Source organism: Melanerpes formicivorus, unplaced genomic scaffold (genome assembly GCF_026170545.1).
Source record: "Melanerpes formicivorus ecotype bairdi unplaced genomic scaffold, bMelFor1.0.p_v2 SCAF_54, whole genome shotgun sequence".
Taxonomy (NCBI): domain Eukaryota; kingdom Metazoa; phylum Chordata; class Aves; order Piciformes; family Picidae; genus Melanerpes; species Melanerpes formicivorus.
In genome coordinates, this window is record NW_027142406.1 from 3,855,891 (window position 1) to 3,880,997 (window position 25,107).

General features: G+C 49.7%; 1 protein-coding gene across 3 annotated transcripts in view; it reads right to left on the reverse strand.

The window, feature by feature from the left end:
* Window positions 1-19,883, reverse strand: part of GRIP1 (glutamate receptor interacting protein 1) — a 310,370-nt gene extending 290,487 nt beyond the window's left edge. For 2 of the 3 annotated variants that reach the window (XM_068160947.1, XM_068160945.1), the window contains exon 1: window positions 19,422-19,883. In XM_068160947.1, the coding sequence (XP_068017048.1) occupies window positions 19,422-19,554 (133 nt within the window). In that variant the 5' untranslated portion in view covers window positions 19,555-19,883. The remainder of the gene's footprint in view (window positions 1-19,421) is intronic. The other variant, XM_068160948.1, reaches the window with a different exon arrangement.
* Window positions 19,884-25,107: the final 5,224 nt, after the last annotated feature.

Here is a 25,107-nt window from a genome sequence, read left to right on the forward strand (position 1 = left end):
GGTGGTGGAGTCACCATCACTGGAGGTGTTTAGGAAGAGACTGGATGAGGCACTTGGTGCCATGGTTTAGTTGCTGAAATGGTGTTGGGTGATAGGTTGGACTTGATGATCATGAAGGTCTTTTCCAACCTAGTTAATGCTATGCTATGGTATCCTATGAGGAGAAAGTTCTTCCCAGCAAGAGAGCTTGGCCATTGGAATGTGCTGCTTCCAGTCCAACCCCCCTGCCAGAGCAGGAGCATAGAATCCATCACAGGTCACCAGGAACACATCCAGACAGGGCTGGAAAGGCTCCAGAGAAGGAGGCTCCACAACCTCTCTGGGCAGCCTCTTCCAGTGCTCTGTGACCCCCCCAGTCATGAAGTTCTTCCTCATGCTGAGGTAGAACATCTTGTGCTATAGTTTACATCCATTCTCCTTTGTCCTATCCCAGGGCACAAGTGAGCAGAGCCTGGCCCTTCCCTCTTGACCCCCAGCCCTCAGATATTCATAAACATCTACTGAGTCCCCTCTCAGTCTTCTCCTCTCCAGCCTAAAGAGCCCCAGGTCTTTCAGCCTAAATGCAGTCTCTTATTCCTAAATACACTTCCATTTTTGTGATTATGTTTAGAGTGTACCAAGAAAAATTCAATCAGCTCATTAATGCCCTAGGCTGGAGAAGACTCCTCTCTTTTTTCCAGGCAAGGCATGGCACAAGTGAATGACAACAGATACAGAAGTGCTGGGGATGCCTGTGTAACTCCTCTGAAAATCCTCTGGGAATCCCAGATGCAATATGGGAGAAGCTACAGAAGGAGCATTTCAGAGACTGCCAAAGAGCCACTAACTGCATAGGAATTTCAGAGAGGCCAGTGGTGGTTCCACTAGCCTGCTGCACCCCGTTTAATTATTGATGGGCAGCTCTGAGCACCACCCTGAACAGCTAGTGCTGCAGCCTGCAGCTCCTGCCTGCTATGAATCACCTCCTGCTGACTACACAGCTTCAACTGGGCTCCTGCAAATGGGGTGCAGGCAGCAGGTCATCAGGGCTTGAAATTATTTTCTCCCCTAGCTTGCAGAGAAAGCAAGGGCAAAAGGCCAACCCCACTCTGTATTTAAAACAATGTATTGGGCTAGCATTCTTTTTTCTGTTTCTACTGCATTTTTTGTTTGCACAATCCACACTGAATTACTTTAATCAAGTTTTTTTAACCTTTCCCAACAGAGATGCTACCAGAACAGCAAGGGTGTCAGGGAGTGATAGGACCTGGGGGGCAATGGCAAAAAAACTGAAGTGGGTAGATTCAGATTGTATGTTAGGAAGAAGTTGTTCCCCATGAGGGTGGTGAGAGACTGGCACAGGTTGCCCAGGGAGGTGGTGGAAGCCTCATGCCTGGAGGTTTTTAGGGCCAGGCTGGATGTGGCTGTGAGCAACCTGCTGTAGTGTGAGGTGTCCCTGCCCATGGCAGGGGGGTTGGAACTGGCTGATCCTTGAGGTCCCTTCCAACCCTAACAATTCTATGATTCTATAAAGAGCCAAAATGACAGCTGGTTCCCCCCTCCTCCATTCTGCAGCCACCCATGGTGCTCCCAGTGTCAGCACAAGGACTGTGCTGAAGAATGCCCTGAAGTGCTACACGTGTGATCAGACCCTATGGCCACTCAGCAAAACTGACTCCTGCTGTTTGAACACCAAGGAGACTCTGGTTGATTTATAGCAAGCATTATGTCCCTCATCTGCTGCTATGGAATTTACATTGCATGCTAAAGCCCAAGGAACTGCCACTCCATATTTCTCTGCTACATAACCACACCATCACCAAAGCTGCAAGTGGCAGACCTGAGAATTCCTAACAAGCCTCAACTTGGCCTCCTTTTGCAGATCATAGAATCACAGAATCAATCAGGTTGGAAAAGACCTCACAGATCATCAAGTCCAACCTATCACCCAACACCTCCTGACAACTAAACCATGGCTTCAGATGCCACATTCAGTCCCCTCTTGAACACCTTCAGTGATGGTGACTCCACCACTTCCCTGGGCAGCACATTCCAATGGCCAATCTCTCTTGCTGGGAAGAACTTTCTCCTCACCTCCAGCCTAAACTTCCCCTGGCACAGCTTGAGACTGTGTCCTCTTGTTCTGGTGCTGGCTGCCTGGGAGAAGAGACCAACCCCCACCTGCCTACAACCTCCCTTCAGGGAGTTGCAGAGAGCAAGAAGGTCTCCCCTGAGCCTCCTCTTCTCCAGGCTAAGCAACCCCAGCTCCCTCAGCCTCTCCTCACAGGGCTGTGCTCCAGACCCCTCCCCAGCCTTGTTGCCCTTCTCTGGACACAATCAAGAGTCTCAATGTCCTTCTTCAATTGAGGGGCCCAGAACTGGACACAAATGCATTACAATGCATTACTGGACACAAATGCATTACAACGCAATCTTTAATTACCTGATGCCCTACTATTTGCATGAGACCTTGTCTCATTTAATGCCCCAAATGAATTAACTCCATGAAAGATTACTCAAGGCCTTGTTTTCCCCTGCACTGCTCAAAGCATAAATCCCATGCCTTAGTTCCCACAAGCCCTTCTCTCCAGGCAGACATTAAATCCTTCCTGAGTTGTGCTATGGTGCTCATCCCTGCAGCATTTGAGTGCTCAGCAAACACTAATTTACTTTCATAGCATAACTGTGAGGGAGAGGTACCATTAACCTCATTTCATAGGTGGAGAACTAGAGCACAGAGAGATTATCATCAAAGGCATGGAACAACTTAAAGGTTACATCCTGGGATGCCTTATGGCAGGATTTTCACACTGGTTAGGCTTGTGCAGTTTTTATATGCACAAACCATGCTTTCCCTTTGCATGCTGCAGCAGCAGCTTGTGCCAGACATCTGGCAATTCAAGCTCTCAAGGTAAGGTGGTGGGTTGAAATGACCCCCAAAATAAACTGGCCAGACAAGCTCAGTGGGAAAGCAAAAGAAGCTGCACATACAGGCAGACTGAAACCTGGAGATGTGAATGCAGTGAATGTGTACAAAGTATGCGAGATTTACATGGATGTACAATTCATAAACAACACAAGAATCCCCTAGGACAAAACCAGGGGGTTACCAACAGCTTCCCCCTCTCGACTCCCTTCCACCCACCCCATACAAGGGAAAAGAGAAGAGCAGGGAGTAGCTTGTTAGAACTCAGCCACAACAAAGAAGCACAGCCAAGGCTACCAAGCCAGCAGAAGCAACCAGCTAGTATCTGCTAGAGGCAAGACGCCAAAAAGAGCAGGACTTAATTTATACAACTGACTTTATGTTAGGTATCCCTGAATCAGCCAGGTTGGAAGAGGCCTTGGAGATCATCAATTCCAACCAATCACCCAACCCTAATTAATCAACTAGACCATGGCACTAAGTGCCCCATCCAGGCTTTTCTTAAACACCTCCAGGGATGGGGACTCCACCACCTCCCTGGGCAGCACATCCCAATGGCTAATCTTCTCCTCACCCCCAGCCTAAACCTCCCCTGGCACAGCTTCAGACTGTGTCCTCTTCTTCTGGTGCTGGGTGCCTGGGAGAAGAGACCAACCCCCACCTGGCTACAACCTCCCTTCAGGGAGTTGTAGACAGCAAGAAGGTCTCCCCTGAGCCTCCTCTACTTTAGGCTAAGCAACCCCAGCTCCCTCAGCCTCTCCTCACAGGGCTGTGCTCCAGACCCCTCCCCAGCCTTGTTGTCCTTCTCTGGACACGTTCAAGTGTCTCAATGTCCTTCTTAAAGAGAAACTACAAAACCCTCTGAAGAAAGCTGATAGTGTCTGGGCCATCAGCAGGATGGTGAGGCCATACCTCAAATATTATATGCAGTTTTGGGTTCCTCAATCCAAGAGAGATGTGGAGGTGCTGGAGCCAGGGCAGAGGAGGGCAAGGAAGCTGCTAAGGGTCTGGAGAATAAATCTGATGGAGAGCAACTGTAGGAGCTGGGGATGGTTAGTGGGAAACAGAGGAGGCTGAGGGGAGACCTCCTGGCTCCCTACAGTTGCCTGCAAGGAGGTTGTGGAGAGGTTGGTGCTGGTCTCTGCTCCCAGGTCATTAGTGACAGAACAAGAGGGAATGGCCTCAAGCTGCCACTGGGGAGGTTCAGACTGGACATTAGGAAAGCTTTTCTCAGGGCAAGAGTGGTCAGGCATTGGAATGTGCTGCCCAGGGAGGTGGTGGAGTCCCCAACCTTGGAGGTATTTCAGGTGCTTTGGATGTGGTGCTTGGGGCTATGGTTTAGGAGTGAACCTTGTAGAGTTCTGGGTTGGCCTTGCTGATCCTGAGGGTCATTTCCAATCTGCATGTTTCTGTGAGTTCTGAGAGCTCCTGTGCCCAGCCACAGCATTGCCCCTACCCTTTGCAGCTGAAAAGCACCACACAAAGTCACCCAGCAATGCCAGCACATCCAAGGAGGACTCTCAAATTTGCCTTACACAAACACTATTTATGACAAATGGGTATTTATATTCATGCTGATGATTAATTCTAGCTGCTGGCATGCCCTGCTGAAGAAACCCAGCAATCATTCAATAAATGTTTATAATCTCATCAACAGGAGGCTTACATTGTCATCTCCCTCTTTGCTCCAATAATTGTTTTAAGTTTCCCATTGGAACTCAAGGCCAATATTAAAACTGACACCTCAGTAGCTGCTTTTACCTCTCTCTTTCATCTCAGTTCCTAAAGCCTGGTGTTCCACTCACTTGACAGCATCCAAGGGGAAAATATAACCTAATTGCTCCATGTTCAGGATGTAAATGGATATTCATTGTTAAAATCATCCACTGGCACAATACTGCAGAAAGCAGGACATCCACATCTCTCTAAACTGCATTATTTTAACTTGAATATCATAGAATCAATAAGGTTGGAAAAGACCTCAGCGAACATCAAGTCCAACCTATTACCTAGTACCTAACACCTCCTGACAACTAAACCATGGCTCCAAGTGCCACATCCAAGCATTTTCTGAAGACCTCCAGGGACAGTGACTCCACCACCTCCCTGGGCAGCACATTCCAATGGCCAATCTCTCTTGCTGGGAAGAACTTTCTCCTCACCTCCAGCCTAAACCTCCCCTGGCACAGCTTGAGACTGTGTCCTCTTGTTCTGGTGCTGGGTGCCTGGGAGAAGAGACCAACCCCCACCTGGCTACAACCTCCCTTCAGGGAGTTGTAGACAGCAAGAAGGTCTCCCCTGAGCCTCCTCTTCTCCAGGCTAAGCAACCCCAGCTCCCTCAGCCTCTCCTCACAGGGCTGTGCTCCAGACCCCTCCCCAGCTTTGTTGCCCTTCTCTGGACACATTCAAGTCTCTCAATGTCCTTCTTAAATTGAGTGGCCCAGAACTGGACACAGGACTCAAGGTGTGGCCTAACCAGTGCTGAGCACAGGGCAGAATGGCTTCCCTGCTCCTGCTGGCCACACTGCTCCTGATGCAGGCCAGGATGCCATTGGCCTTCTTGGCCACCTGGGCACACTGCTGGCTCATGTTCAGCCGCTGTCAACCACTACTCCCAGGTCCCTTTCTGCCTGGCTGCTCTCCATCCACTCTGATATACAAAAATACAAGGAGGCAGGCAGCAAATTCTCTAGAACACTGAAAGCAGAACCTTGTACCAGCAGCCAGCACAAAGGGAGGATGACCTCTGACACACACATCTCTTTCACAGGGACAGTCAGGATCGTGTAATTATTCAGTAAAGAACAGGACCAGAAAGTAAATGAAAGAGAAGTAGCAGAGAAATGGTAGGCTGCTAATTGCCAGCAGGAAGGAGTGTTTACACTTCATGCAATGAATTACATAACTCAGGTCTCATTATTTCAGTGACTTAAACCAAACAAGCTCGTTTCCCTCGAGTCACTCCAAAGCCACTCCATGCTCTGCCTGCACTGCCCCAGGAAGCTAAGGGCCACTTGCAGAAGAGCCACAAAGGATCATGTAATAAAATGGTTCTATTACAAACAAACTCAGACTAGCTGTTGGTGGTGGGTTGAAATTACCCCCCACACACAATAAAACTGCCAGACTAGCTCAGCTGAAAGCAAATGAAGCTCGACATACAAGCAAAACCACACTTCAGAACCAGATGTACCAAATATACAGTATCTGCATGTATTTGCAACTTATAAACAACACAAGAACACCCCAGGACAAAACCAGAGGGCTGGAGCTGCTCTCCTGTGAGGACAGACTGAGAGAGTTGAGGTTGTTCAGTCTGGAGAAGAGAAGGCTCCAAGGAGACCTAATTGTGGCCTTCCAGTATCTGAAGGGGGCTACAAGAAAGCTGGGGAGGGACTTTTTAGGGAGTCATGGAGTGATAGGACTGGGGGGAATGGAGCAAAACTAGAAATGGGTAGATTCAGATTGGATGTTAGGAAAGAAGTTCTTCCCCATGAGGGTGGTGAGAGACTGGCACAGGTTGCCCAGGGAGGTGGTGGAAGCCTCATCCCTGGAGGTGTTTGCAGCCAGGCTGGATGTGGCTGTGAGCAACCTGCTGTAGTGTGAGGTGTCCCTGGCCATGGCAGGAGGGTTTGGAACTGCATGATCCTTGAGATCCCTTCCAACCCTGACAATTCTGTGATTCTATACAAGGGAAGAAGAGAGAGGAAAAAAGCAAAGAGCATCTTGCTGGGGCTTAGCCACAACAAGAATGCAGCCAAGGTCAGCAACAGCTAAGCAGAAGTACCCAGCAAGTATCAGCTAGAGTGAAGAAGCTGAAAAGAAGAGTGTTAGTTTACACAAGTATTTTTATGTTCGTTGTCAGACTTCCCTTTTACATCCATTGGTAAATTATTTACACTCTACCATTTTCCTGCTTGATCTGTGGAAAACTTTCCTAGGCTCAGCCTAAAACTGCCACACTGTTGCATAAGCCATGGTTTAGTTGTCATGAGGTGCTAGGTATTAGGTAACAGGTTGGACTTGATGATCTCTGAGGTGTTTTCCAAGCTGGGTGATTCTATGATTCTGTAACTCCCTGGTGGTGGGAAGGTAAAATTTCTGTGGCCTGTTTCACCAACAGAACAAGAGGACACAGTCTCAAGCTGTGCCAGGGGAGGTTTAGGCTGGATGTTAGGAAGAAGTTCTTCAGAGAGAGAGAGATTGGCCATTGGAATGTGCTGCCCAGGGAGGTGGTGGAGTCACCATCCGTGGAGGTGTTTAGGCAGAGCCTGGATGAGGCCCTTGGTGCCATGGTTTAGTTGATGAGATGGTGTTGGGTAATAGGTTGGACTCGATGATCTTGAAGGTCTTTTCCAATCTGGTTAATTCTATTCTGTTCTGTTTTACAGGCACTATTCAAACAGCTTAAGCATCATGGAAAGCAGCTCCATGGAGAAAGACCTTGGAGTCCTAGTGGACAGCAAGTTCTCCATGGGACAGCAGTGTGGCCTTGTGACCAAGAAGGCCAACGGTATCCTGGGGTGCATGGAATGTGTCCAGCAGGTAGGGAGGTTATTTTCACAGCGTTTTCAAGGCCTGCCATATTCTCTGCTCAGGTTACCAAGCATTTCTCATAGGCTGCAAGAAAGGTATCAGTTTCAATGAAAGTTGAGATTTTACTATACAGACAAGACAAGATCTGTGACGGGAAGAGAACCTCCCCCATATCCAATTAAGCTGCAGACAAGTAACACACACTCTTTGTAAAATGAAAAGCAGTTGTCCTGTATGCCTCATCCTCAAGATCAATTAACATCTCTGCCACCTGAGCAGGAGATAGTCAATGCCCTTATCACCACATTATTCACACACCTATTAACTCTTTTACAACCTCCATCAAATCCATGAGACTTCTGCAAACAAGAGCTGTTTGTGCCAATGTACAGAATGGAGACAATCCTGCCAAGAGTGATGCTGCCACTGACTGCAGCATAAAGAAACCATAGGCTTATCACTTCTCCTCAGTGTTTCATCTTAGTGCTATTTCAGGAGCAAGTCTCTTCCATCAATATTTAATACAGCTTTAAAGCCACCCAGAGTATGAAATGCAGAGACATTTGTTAGTAAGATTTTGGCAGCTGAGAGAGTTTTTGCAGCACATCATTGAGCCATATTGGTTAGAGTAACAGCCAAGCAGAGCTGTGCTGCTGACATTATCCCAAGCAGTGTAACACACACCCAACATTCAGTTCAACTAATTACTACAGCATCACAGAATTGACAGGGTTGGAAGGGACCTCAAGGATCAGCCAGTTCCAACCACCCTGACATGGGCAGGGATACTTTCCACTAGATTAGGTTGCCCAGAGCCACATCCAGCCTGGCCTTCAAAACCTCCAGGGATGAGGCTTCCACCACCTCCCTGGGCAACCTGTGCCAGACTCTCACCACCCTCATGGGGAAAAACTTCTTCCTGACATCCAAGCTGAATCTAACCACTTCTAGTTTTGCTCCATTCCCCCCAGTCCTATCACTCCCTGACACCCTCAAAAGTCCCTCCCCAGCTTTCTTGTAGCCCCCTTCAGATACTGCAAGGCCACAATTAGGTCTCCTGGGAGCCTTCTCTTCTCCAGACTGAACAGCCCCAACTCCCTCAGTCTGTCCTCATAGCAGAGCAGCTCCAGCCCTCTGCTCAACCTTGTGGCTCTTCTCTGGACAACCTGCAGCACAGATTTAAGACCATGGAGACAAAAAGTCCTCCAAGGGCTAGATAGTCTAGTGGGTGGACACAGAAAAGTGTAATCTTTGTTATTCCATCCCATTCTTTCATGACCCTATATAAAGGAAGTTCACAGTCAATTATTTCTCTTTTTACTCCCTAACATCTAATCTAAATCTCCCCTCATCTAGCTTGGATCCATCCCCCTCCAAGTCCTATCACTCCCTGACACCCTCAAATGTCCCTCCCCAGCTTTCCTGTAGCCCCCTTCAGATACTGCAAGGCCACAATTAGTTCTCCCCAGAGCCTTCTCTTCTCCGGACTGAACAACCCCAACTCTCTCAGGATGTCCTCATAGGAGAGGTGCTCCTGGACCTTTTGGGTTAGTGGGAGCTCACCAGTAGAATCAACATCTTTTAGGGATCATTCTTTAGTATTTTTATTGTAACAAGACAGAAAACAAAACCTTGATGCCAAGGGCCTACGCTGCTGCTATGTTGGGAGGAATGACACAATGAGGAGGAAGCAGCAATGAGAAAAAAGAGTAACTTTCAGAAGGAGATGGACACAAAATTAGAAGTAACATAGGACACAATTTCACAGTTAGCATTCACAGCAATGCCCTCTGGGCCTTCATGGGCAGCTCATGACAACCATGCTTGGTGCAACTTGTGAAATTCCAGAATCAGTTGGAAGAAACCCAAACCTTTCAAAGTGTCTTGCAAACTGAAAGTGCTGAAATGGGATTGGGTTGGAGTGAGAAGGGTTTTTCTCTTTGGACAGAAGAGAACAAACCAGCCTGGGTCCCCACAACACCTTCTTGCTCAAGACTAGGCTGAAACTCAAAGGTCTTGGCAGAGTATCTTGATGTAAGAGAAAGGCCACATGTCTTTTTTTGGGAAGCATTCTGGGCAGCTCTACTACACAGGATTCCTGAAGTTCATAATGAGTCTTGGAAATAACATAACCAGAGCCTTTCTCAGGCAAAGCCTGATCCAAAGGAACAAGCTGAATGGCACTGCCATAATAGTTTCATAGTTTCGTTCAGGGTTGGAAGGGACCACAAGGATCAGCTAGTTCCAACCCCCCTGCCATGGGCAGGGACACCCCACACTAGATCAGCCTGCCCAGAGCCTCAGCCAGCCTGCTCTTAAACACCCCAGGGACAGGGCCCCAACCACCTCCCTGGACAACCCATTCCAGGGCTTCACCACTCTCATGGGGAAGAACTTCCTCCTCACCTCCAGCCTGAATCTCCCCAACTCCACCTTCATTCCATTCCCCCTAGTCCTATCACTACCTGAGATCCTGAGCAGTCTTTCCCCAGCCTTCCTGTAGCCCCCTTCAGATACTGGAAGGCCACAATGAGGTCACCTGGGAGCCTTCTCTTCTGCAGACTGAACAGCCCCAACTCCTTCAGTCTGTCCTCACAGGAGAGGTGCTCCAGCCCTCTGCTCATCCTCCTGGCCCTTCTCTGGACATGTTCCAGCACCTCCACATCCCTCTTGTAATAGGGGCTCCAGAACTGGAGGCAGTACTCCAGGTGGGGTCTCACCAGGGCAGAGTAGAGGGGGAGGATCACCTCCCTTGCCCTGCTAGCCACACTTCTCCTGATGCAGCCCAGGATCTGATTGGCTTTGCGGGCTGCAAGTGCACACTGAGAGCTCCTGTTGAGCTTTTTGTCCACCAGCATCCCCAAGTCTCTCTCCTCAGATAATGTCAGCAGTGTGCCCAGGTGGCCAAGAAGGCCAATGGCATCCTGGCCTGCATCAGGAACGGTATGGCCAGCAGGAGCAGGGAGGTGATTGTGCCCTGTCCTCAGCACTGGTTAGGCCACACCTGGAGTCCTGTGGCCAGTTCTGGGCTCCCCCATTTAAGAAGGACACTGAGACACTTGAAGGTGTCCAGAGAAGGGCAATGAGGCTGGGGAGGGGTCTGGAGCACAGCCCTGGGAGGAGAGGCTGAGGGAGCTGGGGTTGCTTAGCCTGGAGAAGAGGAGGCTCAGGGGAGACCTTCTTGCTCTCTACAACTACCTGAAGGGAGGTTGTAGCCAGGTGGGGGTTGGTCTCTTCTCCCAGGCAAGCAGCACCAGAACAAGAGGACACAGTCTCAAGCTGTGCCAGGGGAGGTTTAAGCTGGAGGTGAGGAGTAATCTCTTCCCAGCAAGAGAGATTGGCCATTGGAATGTGCTGCCCAGGGAGGTGGTGGAGTCACCCTCCCTGGAGATGTTCAAAAGAGGCTTGGATGTGGCACTGGGAGCCATGGTTGAGTTATCAGGAAGTGTTAGGTATTTGGTAATAGTTTGGACTTGTTGATCTCTGAGGTCTTTTCCAACCTGGGTGCTTCTATGACTCTGTAATGCTTCACAAGATAAATATAACACTTTGCAAAGCAGTTCGTGCAATAACCACCAACTTGTCTGAGTAGGCTGAGTAGCAACTTCATCACCCACTCTGTTCACACTACAAAGTCTCACCAAAACAAGTATGACACCTGCACTGCTTGCTTGTGTACCGAAATTACTATTTTAGTGTGCTGGTTTTGACGGGGAGAGAGTTAATTTCCTTCACAGTGCCTCATATGGGGCTGGCTCTTGGATTAGTACTGAAAATTGTGCTGTAAACACAGAGTGGTAGTTTTAGGCTGATGCCTAGGAAAGTTCCCACAAATCTGAGTAGTAAGTGGTAGAATGCAAATATATTACCATTGGATTTACAGGGAAAATAAGAAGTTCTAAATAATCCCAATGGGCAGGAGATTGAACACATCCAAGTGCCAGGTTCTGCACATTGGCCACAACAACCCCATGCAGTGCTACAGGCTGGGGTCAGAGTGGCTGAGAGCAGCCAGGCAGAGAGGGACCTGGGGGTGCTGGTTGATGGTAGGCTGAACATGAGCCTGCAGTGTGCCCAGGCAGCCAAGAGAGCCAATGGCATCCTGGCCTGCATCAGAAACAGTGTGGCCAGCAGGAGCAGGGAGGTCATTCTGCCCCTGGACACTGCACTGGTTAGGCCACACCTCGAGTCCTGTGTCCAGTTCTGGGCCCCTCAGTTTAGGAAGGAGGTTGACTTGCTGGAAGGAGTCCAGAGAAGGGCAACGAAGTTGGTGAGGGGTTTGGAACACAGCCCTGTGAGGAGAGGCTGAGGGAGCTGGGGTTGCTTAGCCTGGAGAACTTTCTGTGAAGAACTTTCTCCTCACCTCCAGCCTGAACCTCCCCTGGCACAGCTTGAGACTGTGTCCTCTTGTTCTGGTGCTGGTTGCCTGGCAGAAGAGGCCAACCCCCACCTAGCTACAACCCCCTTTCAGTTTTCCCTTGTACGGGGGAATTGGGGAGGAAGGAGAGGGGAAGCTACTAGTAGCCCCCTGGTTTTGTCCAGGGGGTCCTTGTGTGGTTTATAAACTGTAAACACATGTAAATACTGTGTATTTTGGAAATGGAACAAAACTAGAAGTGGGTAGATTCAGATTGGATGTGAGGAAGAAGTTCTTTCCCATGAGGGTGGTGAGAGACTGGCACAGGTTGCCCAGGGAGGTGGTGGAAGCCTCATCCCTGGAGGTTTTTGCAGCCAGGCTGGATGTGGCTCTGGGCAACCTGCTGTAGTGTGAGGTGTCCCTGCCCATGGCAGGGGGTTGGCCCTGGCTGATCCTTGAGATGCCTTCCAACCCTGACCATTCCATGACCCTATACTTTGCACATATTCATTGCATTTCATATTTCCACATTGTAGCTTTGCTTGTAAATACAGCTTCAGTTGCTTTCCAACTGAGCTGGTCCTGCAATTTTATTTTGGGGATAATTTCAGTGCTCCACACAGAGGAATGGTTTAGTTATTGCTGAGCAGCACTTATACAGCATTCAGACCTCTTCTGCTTCTTGCATCACCTCTTCAGAGAGCAGGCTGAGGGGGGACAGAGGAAGCTGGGAGAGAACACAGCCAGAAGAGCCAAGCTCATCTGACCCAAAGGGGTATTCCAGACCATAAGATACTGTGCTTAGTATCTAAAGCTGGGGGAAGAAGAAGAAGTTCAGAGTGCTGGTGTTTGTCTTCCCAAGCAACTGGTCCCTGGAGTTTTTTAAGGCCAGGCTGGATGTGGCTCTGAGTGACCTGATCTAGTGTGAAGTGTCCTTGCCCATGGCAGGGGGGGTGGAACTGGCTGATCCTTGAGGTCCATTGCAACCCTAACAATTATGTGACTCCATGAACACCAGCCTGCTGATGCAATGTACTGACTGAATTCCTTGGTTTGCCTTGCTTGCCTGCACAACTTCTGCTTTACTTACTGAACCACCTGTCTCAGCCCATGAGTTTTCTCACTTCTACTCTTCCAAATCTCTTCGCCATGCTGCAGAGAGTAGGAGGGAACAAGAGAGTGACAGTGTGGTCTCAAGCTGCCATTTGGGGTTAAACCATGACTTTAAATTTCCTCTTACACTATGTAGTACAGAAAGAGATTCTTGAGAAAGGCAGGAGAGCTGATGTTGGTTGTCAAAGCAAGGACACCCATTTAACTCACATCCTGGGCTGCAGCAAGAGCAGCAGAGCCAGCAGGGCCAGGGAGGTGATTCTCCCCCTCTGCTCCACTCTGCTGAGACCACAGCTGGAGCACTGTGTCCAGTTCTGGAGCTTCTGTCCCAGGAAGGATCTGGAGGTGCTGGAAGGTGTCCAGAGAAGGGCCATGAGGATGAGCAGAGGGCTGGAGCTGCTCTGCTGTGAGGACAGACTGTTCAGTCTTAGTAAGAAAAGGCTCCAAGGAGACCTAATTGTGGCCTTCCAGTATCTGAAAGGGGCTACAAGAAAGCAGGGGAGGGACTTTTGAGGGTGTGAGGGAGTGACAGGACGGGGGGGAATGGAAAAAAAAAATAAATGGGTAGATTCAGATTGGATGTTAGGAAGAAGTTCTTCCCCATGAGGGTGGTGAGAGACTGGCACAGGTTGCCCAGGGAGGTGGTGGAAGCCTCATCCCTGGAGGTTTTTCAGCCAGGCTGGCTGTGGCTGTGAGCAACCTGCTGTAGTGTGAAGTGTCCCTGCCCATGGCAGGGAGGTTGGAACTGGATGATCCTTGAGATCTCTTCCAACCCTAACAATTCTGTGCTTCTATCTGAAGGCACATGGATGTGCTGTCCAAGGCAAAACGACAGCTGGTGCAAGAGCTGGGGTCTCTTTTTTTTTTTACCCAGGGAGCTTTAAGTATTCCTGCACCCTCCAGTCATTCAGCTGTGTCCTGATATTACAGCTTCAGAAGAGTAGAATAGAACAGAATTAACCAGGTTGGAAAAGACCTCAGAGATCATCAAGTCCAACCTATCACCCAACACCATCTCAGCAACTAAACCATGGCACCAAGTGCCTCAGCCAGGCTCTTTATAAACACCTCCAGGGATGGAGACTCCACCACCTCCCTGGGCAGCACATTCCAATGGCCAGTAAGAACAGTACACCCAACAGCAGGAGCTACAATATCCCAATACCTGGGCACAGCTGGGCTGAGGAGAAACTAAAGTCCCCCTTTTCCTGCAATTCCCAGAGGCCTGTTCCATTTTAACCTTGCTTTGTTTCTGTTTGGTCCTTTGGCCATTCTAATGTAGTTTCTGCATGGCTTTTTTTCCCCTCCAATAATTCTGCCTCCATACAGCACTCTAAGGAATACTATGAGTGGGAAGAGGGGAGAGTAACAAGCTCATCAAGTTATTGGCTCAGGCAATCTTCAAATACACTGCCTAATTGGATACATAAATCATAACCAAGGGAGGAGGGATGGATAACAACGCACAGAGAGGAAACTAAGTCTAAACCAGCTCCAACTCCATTCAACTGAGCAACCAAGAGTTCAGAGAATCTATCAGGACAGGCATCTTTCTGAATATGAGCACTGCTGCAGGAGAGAAGTGCGCTGCAAGTGTTTCCAGGAGTTCATAGAATCAACCAGGTTGGAAAAGACCTCGGAGATCATCAAGTCCAACCTGTTACCTAACACCTCCTGACAACTAAACCATGGCTCCAAGTGCCACATCCAAGCCTTTTCTGAACACCTCCAGGGACAGTGACTCCACCACCTCCCTGGGCAGCCCAGTTCTTTGATTTCATTACTCCAATATGCTGAAAGTCATCCCAATAAATACACTCGTATTTTCAAGAAGGCATTCTTCTAAACATATGAATGCAGAAGGAATTGTGGCCTAATTGTGGCCTTCCAGTATGTTAAGGAAGCCTACAAGAAAGCTGGGGAGGGACTTCTTAGGGTGACAGTGATAGGACTGGGGGGAATGGAGCAAAACCAGAAATGGGTAGATTCACATGGGATGTTAGAAGAAGGGGGGGGTTGGGACTGGATGACCCTTGAGGTCCCTTCCAAGCCTGACAGTTCTGTGATTGGCTTCTTGAAAGCTCTGCAATTACTCCACATTTGCACTGTAAGCAGCATTAACACCAGGCCATCATTAAATTAAACACAAAACATCTCCTTGTCCCCATTACACCAAATTCAATTCCAAGGAAGCATTTCAGGTAGCACCAGCAGCATCTTTCTCCTAGTCTGTACATTGCTTTTTAAGTAGCTACCACACCTGTCCAACCAAAGCAGTGAGAAGTACAGCACAGGGAAGGAAAAGCAGCACTTGAGGAGCAACCAGAACCACCTTTGTCATCAAACTCTTTTCAAGATCCAAGTACCAAATGAATGGTCAGGTTAACACTTTCCTCACAAGAAAGTCACAGACCTAACTGTGGCCTTCCAGCACCTGAAGGGGGCTACAGGAAAGCTGGGGAGGGACTTCTGAGGGTGTCAGGGAGTGATAGGACTGGGGGGAATGGAGCAAAACTAGAGGAGGGGAGATTCAGATTGGATGTCAGGAAGAAGTTCTTCCCCATGAGGGTGGTGAGAGACTGGCACAGGTTGCCCAGGGAGGTAGTGGAAGCCTCAGCCCTGGAGGTTTTGAAGGCCAGGCTGGCTGTGGCTGTGAGCAACCTGCTGTAGTGTGAGGTGTCCCTGCCCATGGCAGGGGGTTGGAACTGGATGATCCTTGAGGTCCCTTCCAACCCTGACAATTCTGTGATTCAGTGACTGTTCTGTAGACTGCTACCCCCTAATGCTTACAGAGTGATGAAATAGATTGCATCAGAGTAATCACAGTATCATTCAGGGTTGGAAGGGACCACAAGGATCATCTAGTTCCAACCCCCCTGCCATGCCCAGACCTTTATAAGCAGACTAGCTGCAATATTTTTCCTTCTTCTGAGAAGCGTGCCTGTGGGATCAGCCAGAGGGCAGGAGTCTACTTACAGAGACAAACGTAACACAGCACCGAGGCATTGAGGAAAAGAAACAAAATAATCCTTCAAGTGATTCTGTGAGGTGAGCAGTACTGCACAGCACCTGGCAGAGAGCTCCCTGGACCCATGCAGTGCTACAGGCTGGGGTGACAGTGCCTGGAGAGTGGCCAGGCAGAGAGGGACCTGGGGGTGCTGGTTGATGGTAGGCTGAACATGAGCCTGCAGTGTGCCCAGGCAGCCAGGAGGGCCAATGGCATCCTGGCCTGCATCAGGAAGAGTGTGGCCAGCAGGAGCAGGGAGGTCATTCTGCCCCTGTACTCAGCACTGGTTAGGCCACACCTCGAGTCCTGTGTCCAGTTCTGGGCCCCTCAGTTTAGGAAGGAGGTTGACTTGCTGGAGCAAGTCCAGAGAAGGGCAACAAAGTTGGTGAGGGGCTTGGAACACAGCCCTGTGAGGAGAGGCTGAGGGAGCTGGGGCTGCTTAGCCTGGAGAAGAGGAGACTCCAAGACCTCCAGAGGTCCTTTTCAACCCCTCACACCCTGTGAGCTGTGTTTGATGTGGTGTCTCTGCATTGTAAAGACTTCATGGAATCTCCTCTGACATGCTTGGTTTAAGCAGCTGCGAGAAGCAGGGAACTCTGCTTGCACCCAACTCCATTTTTGCCCGTTCAGCCTGAGCACCACGACGCTGGGACCGGAGGAGCCTTGAGGTCCCTTCCAGCCCTAATGATTCTGTGATCACTGCTGCAAACACCCCTTCATAATCCAACAGAGATTCATCCAACCTGAAATACTCAAGACCTCCACAGGCTGAAGTGTGGACTATCATTTTCCTAGCAGAACAAAAGGGAAAACCTACCAGACACTTATCATAGTATCAGTCAGGGTTGGAAGGGACCACAAGGATCAGCTAGTTCCAACTCCCCTGCCATGGGCAGGGACACCCCACACTACATCAGCCTGGCCAGAGCCTCAGCCAGCCTGGGATTAAACACCTCCAGGGACAGGGCCCCAACCACCTCCCTGGACAACCCATTCCAGGGTTTCACCACTCTCATGGGGAAGAACTTCCTCCTCACCTCCAGCCTGAATCTCCCCACCTCCAGCTTCATTCCATTCCCCCTAGTCCTGTCACTACCTGAGATCCTGAGCAGTCCCTCCCCAGCCTTCCTGGAGCCCCCTTCAGATACTGGAAGGCCACAATGAGGTCATCTCGGAGCCTTCTCTTCTCCAGACTGAACAGCCCCAACTCCCTCAGTCTGTCCTCATAGCAGAGCAGCTCCAGCCCTCTGCTCATCCTCCTGGCCCTTCTCTGGACACCTTCCAGCACCTCCAGATCCCTCTTGCAATAGGGGCTCTGGAACTGGAGGCAGTACTCCAGGTGGGGTCTCAGCAGAGCTGAGCAGAGGGGGAGAATCACCTCCCTTGCCCTGCTGGCCACACTTCTCCTGATGCAGCCCAGGATCTGATTTGCTTTCTGGGCTGCAAGTGCACACTGAGAGCTCCTGTTGAGCTTTTTGTCCACCAGCATCCCCAAGTCTCTCCTCAGGGCTGCTTTCCAGCCAGTCCCTGCCCAGCCTGGATTTGTGCCTGGGATTGCCTCCACTCAGATGCAGGACCCTGCACTTGCTCTTGTTGAAGCTCATGAGGTTGGCTTGTGCCCACCTCTCCAGCCTGTCCAGGTCCCTCTGGATGGCCTCCCTTCCCTCCAGCTGTCTGCTGCACCACACAGCTTGGTGTCATCAGCAAACTTGCTGAGGGTGCACTCAATGCCACTGTCCATGGCACCCACAGAAATGTTGAACAAGCCTGGTCCCAGGACTGATCCCTGAGGGACTCTGCTTGTCCCTGGCCTCCACTGGGACATGGAGCCATTGACAGCCACTCTTTGGGTGCAGTCACCAAGCCAGTTCCTTATCCATCTAGTGGTCACCCATCACCCATGTGTCACCAGCCTGGAGACCAGGATGTGGTTCAATCTTGGCTCAATCTTAGTGCCTGACATCAATCAGGTCAAGAGTTAATAATTCATTAATCAGCATTGAGGAAATCCTTATTCCAAGTGACAGTTTATGGAAGGGCTTTAGCTCTCTCATTTAAAAGACCTTCAGCAACAACAAGCAGCTAGGGAAATATTTTGACATGCTGCTTTGACATGTCCCTTGATTTACATATGAAAGCATAAAGAAGTGAGGTGCTTTCACTAGCCTGCATCACTTTCACCTTTTCCCAGTGCTAAGTTGATTTTCAATGTTCATCTCTTTCGTAGAAGGCTTTATGCATTGCCCCCAGAACAGAAACTCTGCCTTAACAACATAGAGAAACTGTAAAATTCTCATGCATGGTGCATCTTGTTTAGAGCAGCAAGGGATGAAGATTGCATTAAGCAGAACACCCTACAGTACACTTCTGGAGATAACCAAGAAGGAAAAACTCTTGCTGCCTAATTTGCCAGAGGCTCTGGTGCTGCAAGGCACAACCACATTCATTGTTTTGCCTTAAAACAAATGCAAGGGTCCTGTGATTCATTTCAACAAAGTGACAACGAAGCCTAATGATTAAAAAAAGCAGCCCCATACAAACAAACAAAAGGCACCAGGAGCCACTGGCATCACAGAGAACACCACACACAAAAAAGCACATCAAACTCAGCTGCTCAACGTGAGGCACAGCTTGACTGCCAAGATCCCAAACCCCCAGCCAGAACAGCAGAAACCTTTTCAAAAGGTGATTTCTGTGCATGACCGATTCTGCTGCCAGTTCCTTGCCCTGACAGCGCTGCACAATACCCTGGGTGGGGGCTTCCATCCCCATGGGCACCTCTGGGCATTTCCCCTCCTCTGGGAGAAGCCTAAAGCGGCTCTGAAGCCTGACAGGTGTAGGCTTAGCCTACAGGGAAGCCACAGGGAAGGGGGCACGGTTTGCAGAGGGACTTCCGAGCAGGCAGGTTTGGTTTCAGGTAAGCTGCTGCCCTCACACGAGCGCAACCAACTAAAACTGACCACTTAGCCCTTCACTCCAGGAGTGGTCCTGAACTTCCAGCGAGGAAGTGGCCCACCTGAGTTACTCGCTGCCGAAACGACCAGGTCACAGTGGAGGCTGGGAGGACCGACTCTCCCTTGTTAACAAACGCTCAGCGGCAGCTCCTAGGCACAAATGAACGATTGCTGCCGCTTCAGAAGTACCCACGCAGCTTACTGAAAGCGCTCCACAAGGCGCTGCCACCACCCTGCCGCTTTCTCAACACCAACAAAAGGTTTCCAGCAGCCAGACTCAAGTAGCAGCACCTGAAACCTTAGCCGGCCCTGCAGCCGGACCCTGCTTACTTTGGGAGCCGTCTGTGCCACCTCAGCTGCTTTGTGCTGTTCATCGGCTGTCAGCGCCAGATAAAGCCCTACCAGGAACTGATACTTTAATACTCCGGACGCGAGGCTCAGATTCTAGCCAGGGAGGAGCATTGTTTGCATTGGAGGCTGTTGCAACCTCCTGAAAAGCATCGCGTTTCATCGCAGCCGAAGGCAAACGAGGTGATGCAAAATACTTACTTCGAAAATGCTCCGAGGCGTAATAGTAGACATCCTCATAGCCCTCATGGTAATCCTCCTCCGGCCGGTACTTTTTGCCTTTTCTTCTTCTGGATCTTCTTATCTGCTTGACAAAGCCCAAGAAGCGCTCCATCTATCTCCTCCCTCAGCGGCACCAGCCGGCGGCCCCCTTCGCCCTCTGCTTCACAAAGAGCTGTCCCAGCATGAATGAACAGCAAGCCCCAGCGCAAAGCTGCAGCCTCAGGCCAGCCCTTCGGGTACCATTAAATAAACCCCAACGAACCAAACCCCACCAAAAGCCCTCCCTGGTATCTCAGCAGTGCCCGGGAAGCATGTTGTCTTCCCCTTTAAAAAGAAACACTTGATCCAAGCTCCTAGCTGGAATATTTCAACGTCAAAACAGACAAAGGAGGGAAATGGTGAAGCTGGAGGAGAAAGTCAGCGTTTCCAGCAGGCATTCAACAGCAAGAGGACAAAGTTGCAGAAACCTGCCTGCCAGCAAGGGGAAAGCCCAGCGCTGAGAGCTCCCTATCCTGTGTCTCCATCATTTGAAGAGGGGCTGGGAGGCGGGGAGAGCTGTTAGTCAATGGGCTGAACCATAGCTCAGGATAGAACAGGTTCGGCTTTTATTCAGCACTTAAACGCTGCCCTGCTATCTACCCGGGGAAGAGGCTCAGAAGCCCGTTTGATTTCATTTGCCGTTAAGGTGAGGAAAGGCACTGGAGCCGGTTCCCTCCCACCACAAGGTGCCGGCTGAATAAACAGCCAAGTGGTTTAACCCATAGACAACAGCCCCCTCACCGGCAAGCGTGTGTGCTGGATGTGTTAATTGGAGCAGCAGGGAGAAAGCTCGGCAGCTGTTAAAAAATGACACATGTACCCACTGGGCATTAGTGTATTCTCATCACTGCCAGATCTGAACATGAAAAAGGCACTCCACAGACAGCTCTCCTCCTCGAGGGCTGGCCAGGCTGTAGGGCAGTGGGCAGCAAACAAAGGGAGCGGCCTCAGGAGCGCACCAGGACAAACACCTCCTTTAGAAGAGTTTGTTAAACTTCCAATGGAATGCCCAGCAGGGCTACCTCTGCCACAGGAGGAGGGTAGTTTTAGGATAGGCCTTTACAAATGTTCATAGAGCAGAAAGTAGTAAAAATGCCAATAAATCACTGTTGCGTGTGAAAAGGGAAATGAAGATCATTCTGAACAACCCCATTGGAAGAGACAATAGAGTCACACAAGCAGCCAGGCTGGAAAAGACCTCAGAGGTCATCAAGTCCGACCCATTAGCTAATACCTAGCACCTCCTAACAACTCAACCATGGCTCCCAGTGCCACATCCAATCCGCTCTTGAACACCTCCAGGGATGGTGACTCCACCACCTCCCTGGGTAGCACATTCAAATGGCCAATCTCTCTTCCTGGGAAGAACTTTCTCCTCACCTCCAGCCTAAACCTCCCCTGGCACAGCTTGAGACTGTGTCCTCTTGTTCTGGTGCTGGGTGCCTGGGAGAAGAGACCAAGCCCCACCTGGCTACAACCTCCCTTCAGGTAGTTGCAGAGAGCAATAAGGTCTCCCCTGAGCCTCCTCTTCAGGCTAAACAACCTAGGGACTAAAACTAGTTGTATCAAACCAATCTCCCTTCTAGCTTCTTCACTCTGGGAGAGACACTAACTTGCTTGTGCTTGACCTTGGCTGCACTGCTTTTGTTGTGACTGGTATTAACTTCTCTGCTTCTGTCTCTTCCCCTTTTGTACAGAAGGATAAGGGAGAGGCAAGGAGGGAGAAGCCAGAATCTTCCCCTGGTCTTTTGACCAGGGAGGTTCTTGTGCTGTTTATTAATACTAAGTCCCTGTAAACATTATAAATCCTGTAGATTTTGCACCTATCCCTTGCATCCCACTGTAGAGTGTAGTTCTGCCTGTAAATACAGCCTCCATTTGTTTCCAGCTGAGCTGGGCTGGCAAAGTTAATGCTGGGGGGGAGGGAAATTTCAACCCACCGCAAGGATGACAGAAGGAAAAAGCCTGCAAAGGCACTGCCTCTCTTCTCTTGGTGCATGGCTGAATCCCACACACATCCCCCAAGCTAAGGCTGGAATTTCATCCCTGTTTCTGATGAAGTTTTACTCCAGCACGAGAACAAAAGCACTGCCTCCTCAAATCCTATCACGCTGACATCCAACACGGCTGCTTGGGTTCTTTTCCTCCTGTAATTGCACTCCCCTGAGCCAAGTGAGGTCTCTACTCCAGCAGGACCTCTAGCACAAGCCAGAGATCAATTAGTTGCCTCAGTTAAACCCATGTGTTTCAGTGTTCCAGTATCTGAACAAGGCCTACAGGAAAGCTGGGGAGGGACTTTTGAGGGTGTCAGGGAGTGATAGGACTGGGGGGAATGGAACAAAACTAGAAATGGGGAGATTCAGATTGGATGTTAGGAAGAAGTTCTTCCCCATGAGGGTGGTGAGAGACTGGCACAGGTTGCCCAGGGAGGTGGTGGAAGCCTCATCCCTGGAGGTTTTGAAGGCCAGGCTGGATGTGGCTGTGAGCAAACTGCTGTAGTGTGAGGTGTCCCTGCCCATGGCAGGGGGATTGGAACTGGATGACCCTTGAGGTCCCTTCCAAGCCTGACAATTCTGTGATTGGCTTCTTGAAAGCTCTGCAATTACTCCACATTTGCACTGTAAGCAGCATTAACACCAGGCCATCATTAAATTAAACACAAAACATCTCCTTGTCCCCATTACACCAAATTCAATTCCAAGGAAGCATTTAGGGTAGCACCAGCAGCATCTTTCTCCTAGTCTGTACATTGCTTTTTAAGTAGCTACCACACCTGTCCAACCAAAGCAGTGAGAGGTACAGCACAGGGAAGGAAAAGCAGCACTTGAGGAGCAACCAGAACCACCTTTGTCATCAAACTCTTTTCAAGATCCAAGTTCCAAATGAATGGTCAGGTTAACACTTTCCTCACAAGAAAGTCACAGACCTAACTGTGGCCTTCCAGCACCTGAAGGGGGCTACAGGAAAGCTGGGGAGGGACTTCTGAGGGTGTCAGGGAGTGATAGGACTGGGGGGAATGGAGCAAAACTAGAGGAGGGGAGATTCAGATTGGATGTCAGGAAGAAGTTCTTCCCCATGAGGGTGGTGAGGCACTGGCACAGGTTGCCCTTGAGGTCCCTTCCATCTGTAACAATTCTATGATTCTCTGTGCCAAACATGGCCACCTGCAGCCACGCTCCCAGGAGATAGCATTTTGCACTCCTGAGCAAGGGGAAGTCTCCCTGTAAAACAGATTTCACAGGATCATCATCTGGAAAAGGAAGAGCAGACAGAGGTGGGATTAGTCCCTGGTGATGCAGAAATTTCAGTGAGTCATTATTCTGCACAGAGCAAATCAGGGCAACGTTTTTAAGAGCCCAAAAGGAGAAGGAATGCAAAAGGCAGAATTGCAGTTCATCACTCTTCCAACAGAAGTGAGCAGAGATTGATCAGAATCGACCCAGTGGTTTTTACTTCTGAACCATATTAATAGTTATTAGCAGAGGTTACCCAGACTTGCCTTAAGGCCTTAAGCAATCATACACTAAATGCACACACTGGATCTGGCAAGGCCTCACCCTGAGTACTGTGTGCAGTTCTGGGCCACTCACCTAAGGAATGATATTGTGGTGCTGGAGCAGGTCCAGAGGAGAGCAACCAGCCTGGGGAAGGGACTGGAGGGAAAGTGCTGAGGAGAGGCTGAGGGAGCTGGGGGTGTTCAGCCTGGAGAAGAGGAGACTCAGGGGGGACCTTATCACACTGTACAGTTACCTAAAAGGAAGTTGTAGTCAGGTGGGGGTCAGGCTCTTCTCCCAGGCAACCTGTGACAGGACAAGAGGGCATGGCCTGAAGCTCTGCCAGGGGAGGTTTAAGGTTGGATATTAGAATCAGAATCACAGAATCAATAAAGTTGGAAAAGACTTCAGAGATCATCAAGTCCAACCTATCACCCAACACCTCCTGACAACTAAACCATGGCTTCAGATGCCACATTCAGTCCCCTCTTGAACACCTTCAGGGATGGTGACTCCACCACCTCCCTGGGCAGCACATTCCAATGGCCAATTACTCTTTTTGGAAAGAATTTCTCCCTAACAGCCAGCCTAAACCCTTCCCTGGCACAGCCTGAGACTGTGTCCTCTGGTTCTGGTGCTGGCTGCCTGGGAGAAGAGACCAACCCCCACCTGGCTACAACCTCCCTTCAGGTAGTTGTAGAGAGCAAGAAGGTCTCCCCTGAGCCTCCTCTTCTCCAGGCTAAGCAACCCCAGCTCCCTCAGCCTCTCCTCACAGGGCTGTGCTCCAGACCCCTCCCCAGCTTTGTTGCCCTTCTCTGGACACCTTCCAGCATCTCAGCATCTTTCTGAAGAGCCCAGAACTGGACACAGGACTCAAGGTGTGACCTAACCAGTGCTGAGTCCAGGGCAGAATGTCTCCTACCTATCCTGTATGTAAAGCATCAAGGGGCTCAGGGGGAGCACGAGCACTCCTTGGATAGGCACAGGGTGTTTGAGCTCTGCTGCTCTTCCCTGTATCCCACCAACTGCTACTGTCTACAAAGCACAGGCTCCATCTCTCACACCAAAGGTGCTGAAGCAGGCCCACAGTTTTTAACACACAATCTGCCAGTCAGGACAGCAGGTAAATGATAAACTTGTTTCCTTTTGCATGAATGCAAACAATTTCAGCTGCTTTTTTTTCCCCCCTCTTTTAATCCTAGAACAAGCTGAGGATTTTCTCTCTCCCAAAGTATTCAGGGCAATCTGAAGAGAAGAAAATACCTTAAAGGGAGGCAGTGTTGCCACATCTTAATGGAAGGCAGAGTATTAAGTGTTTCACTGTACTAGAAGGATTTCTGGGCAGAACTTATGTTTCACATGCATTAGATACTGCATCTGTTGCTTCACTGGGTACACTGGAGACATTCATTAGCTACTCCTGATGCCATACCTGTAAATATTTTATCATAGTCCTACTTTCAAAGGTATATGCAGAGAATTCAGTTTCACAAACACAGTTTACTGTAGTTAGGGGAAAAACAACCCAAAGAGCTAACTTCTGCTTTCCCCATTGCTGAGGATAGAAGGATAGGATAGGATAGGATAGGATAGGATAGGATAGGATAGGATAGGATAGGATAGGATAGGATAGGATAGGATAAGATAGGACAGGGATGGGATGGGATGGGATGGGATGGGATGGGATGGGATGGGATGGGATGGGATGGGATGGGATGGGATGGGATGGGATGGGATGGAATAGAATAGAATAGAATAGAATAGAATAGAATAGAATAGAATAGAATAGAATAGAATAGAATAGAATAGACCAGGTTGGAAAAGCCCTTCCAGATCATCCAGTCCAACCTATCACCCAACACCATCTCAGCAACTAAACCATGGCACCAAGTGCCTCATCCTGTCCCTTCCTAAACACCTCCAGGGATGGTGACTCCACCACCTCCCTGGGCAGCACATTCCAATGGCCAGTCTCTCTTCACTCTCTCTGCAGCATCTTGTTGCTAACAACTCACTCTTGCTGTGGAAATTAAGGTGGCTCTTACAACCTTCTGAAACAATAATAGACACCACAGTTCCAGAAAGGCATCTTGATCTTTTGGGTGGAGGAGCAGAGAGAGAAACAAACATCA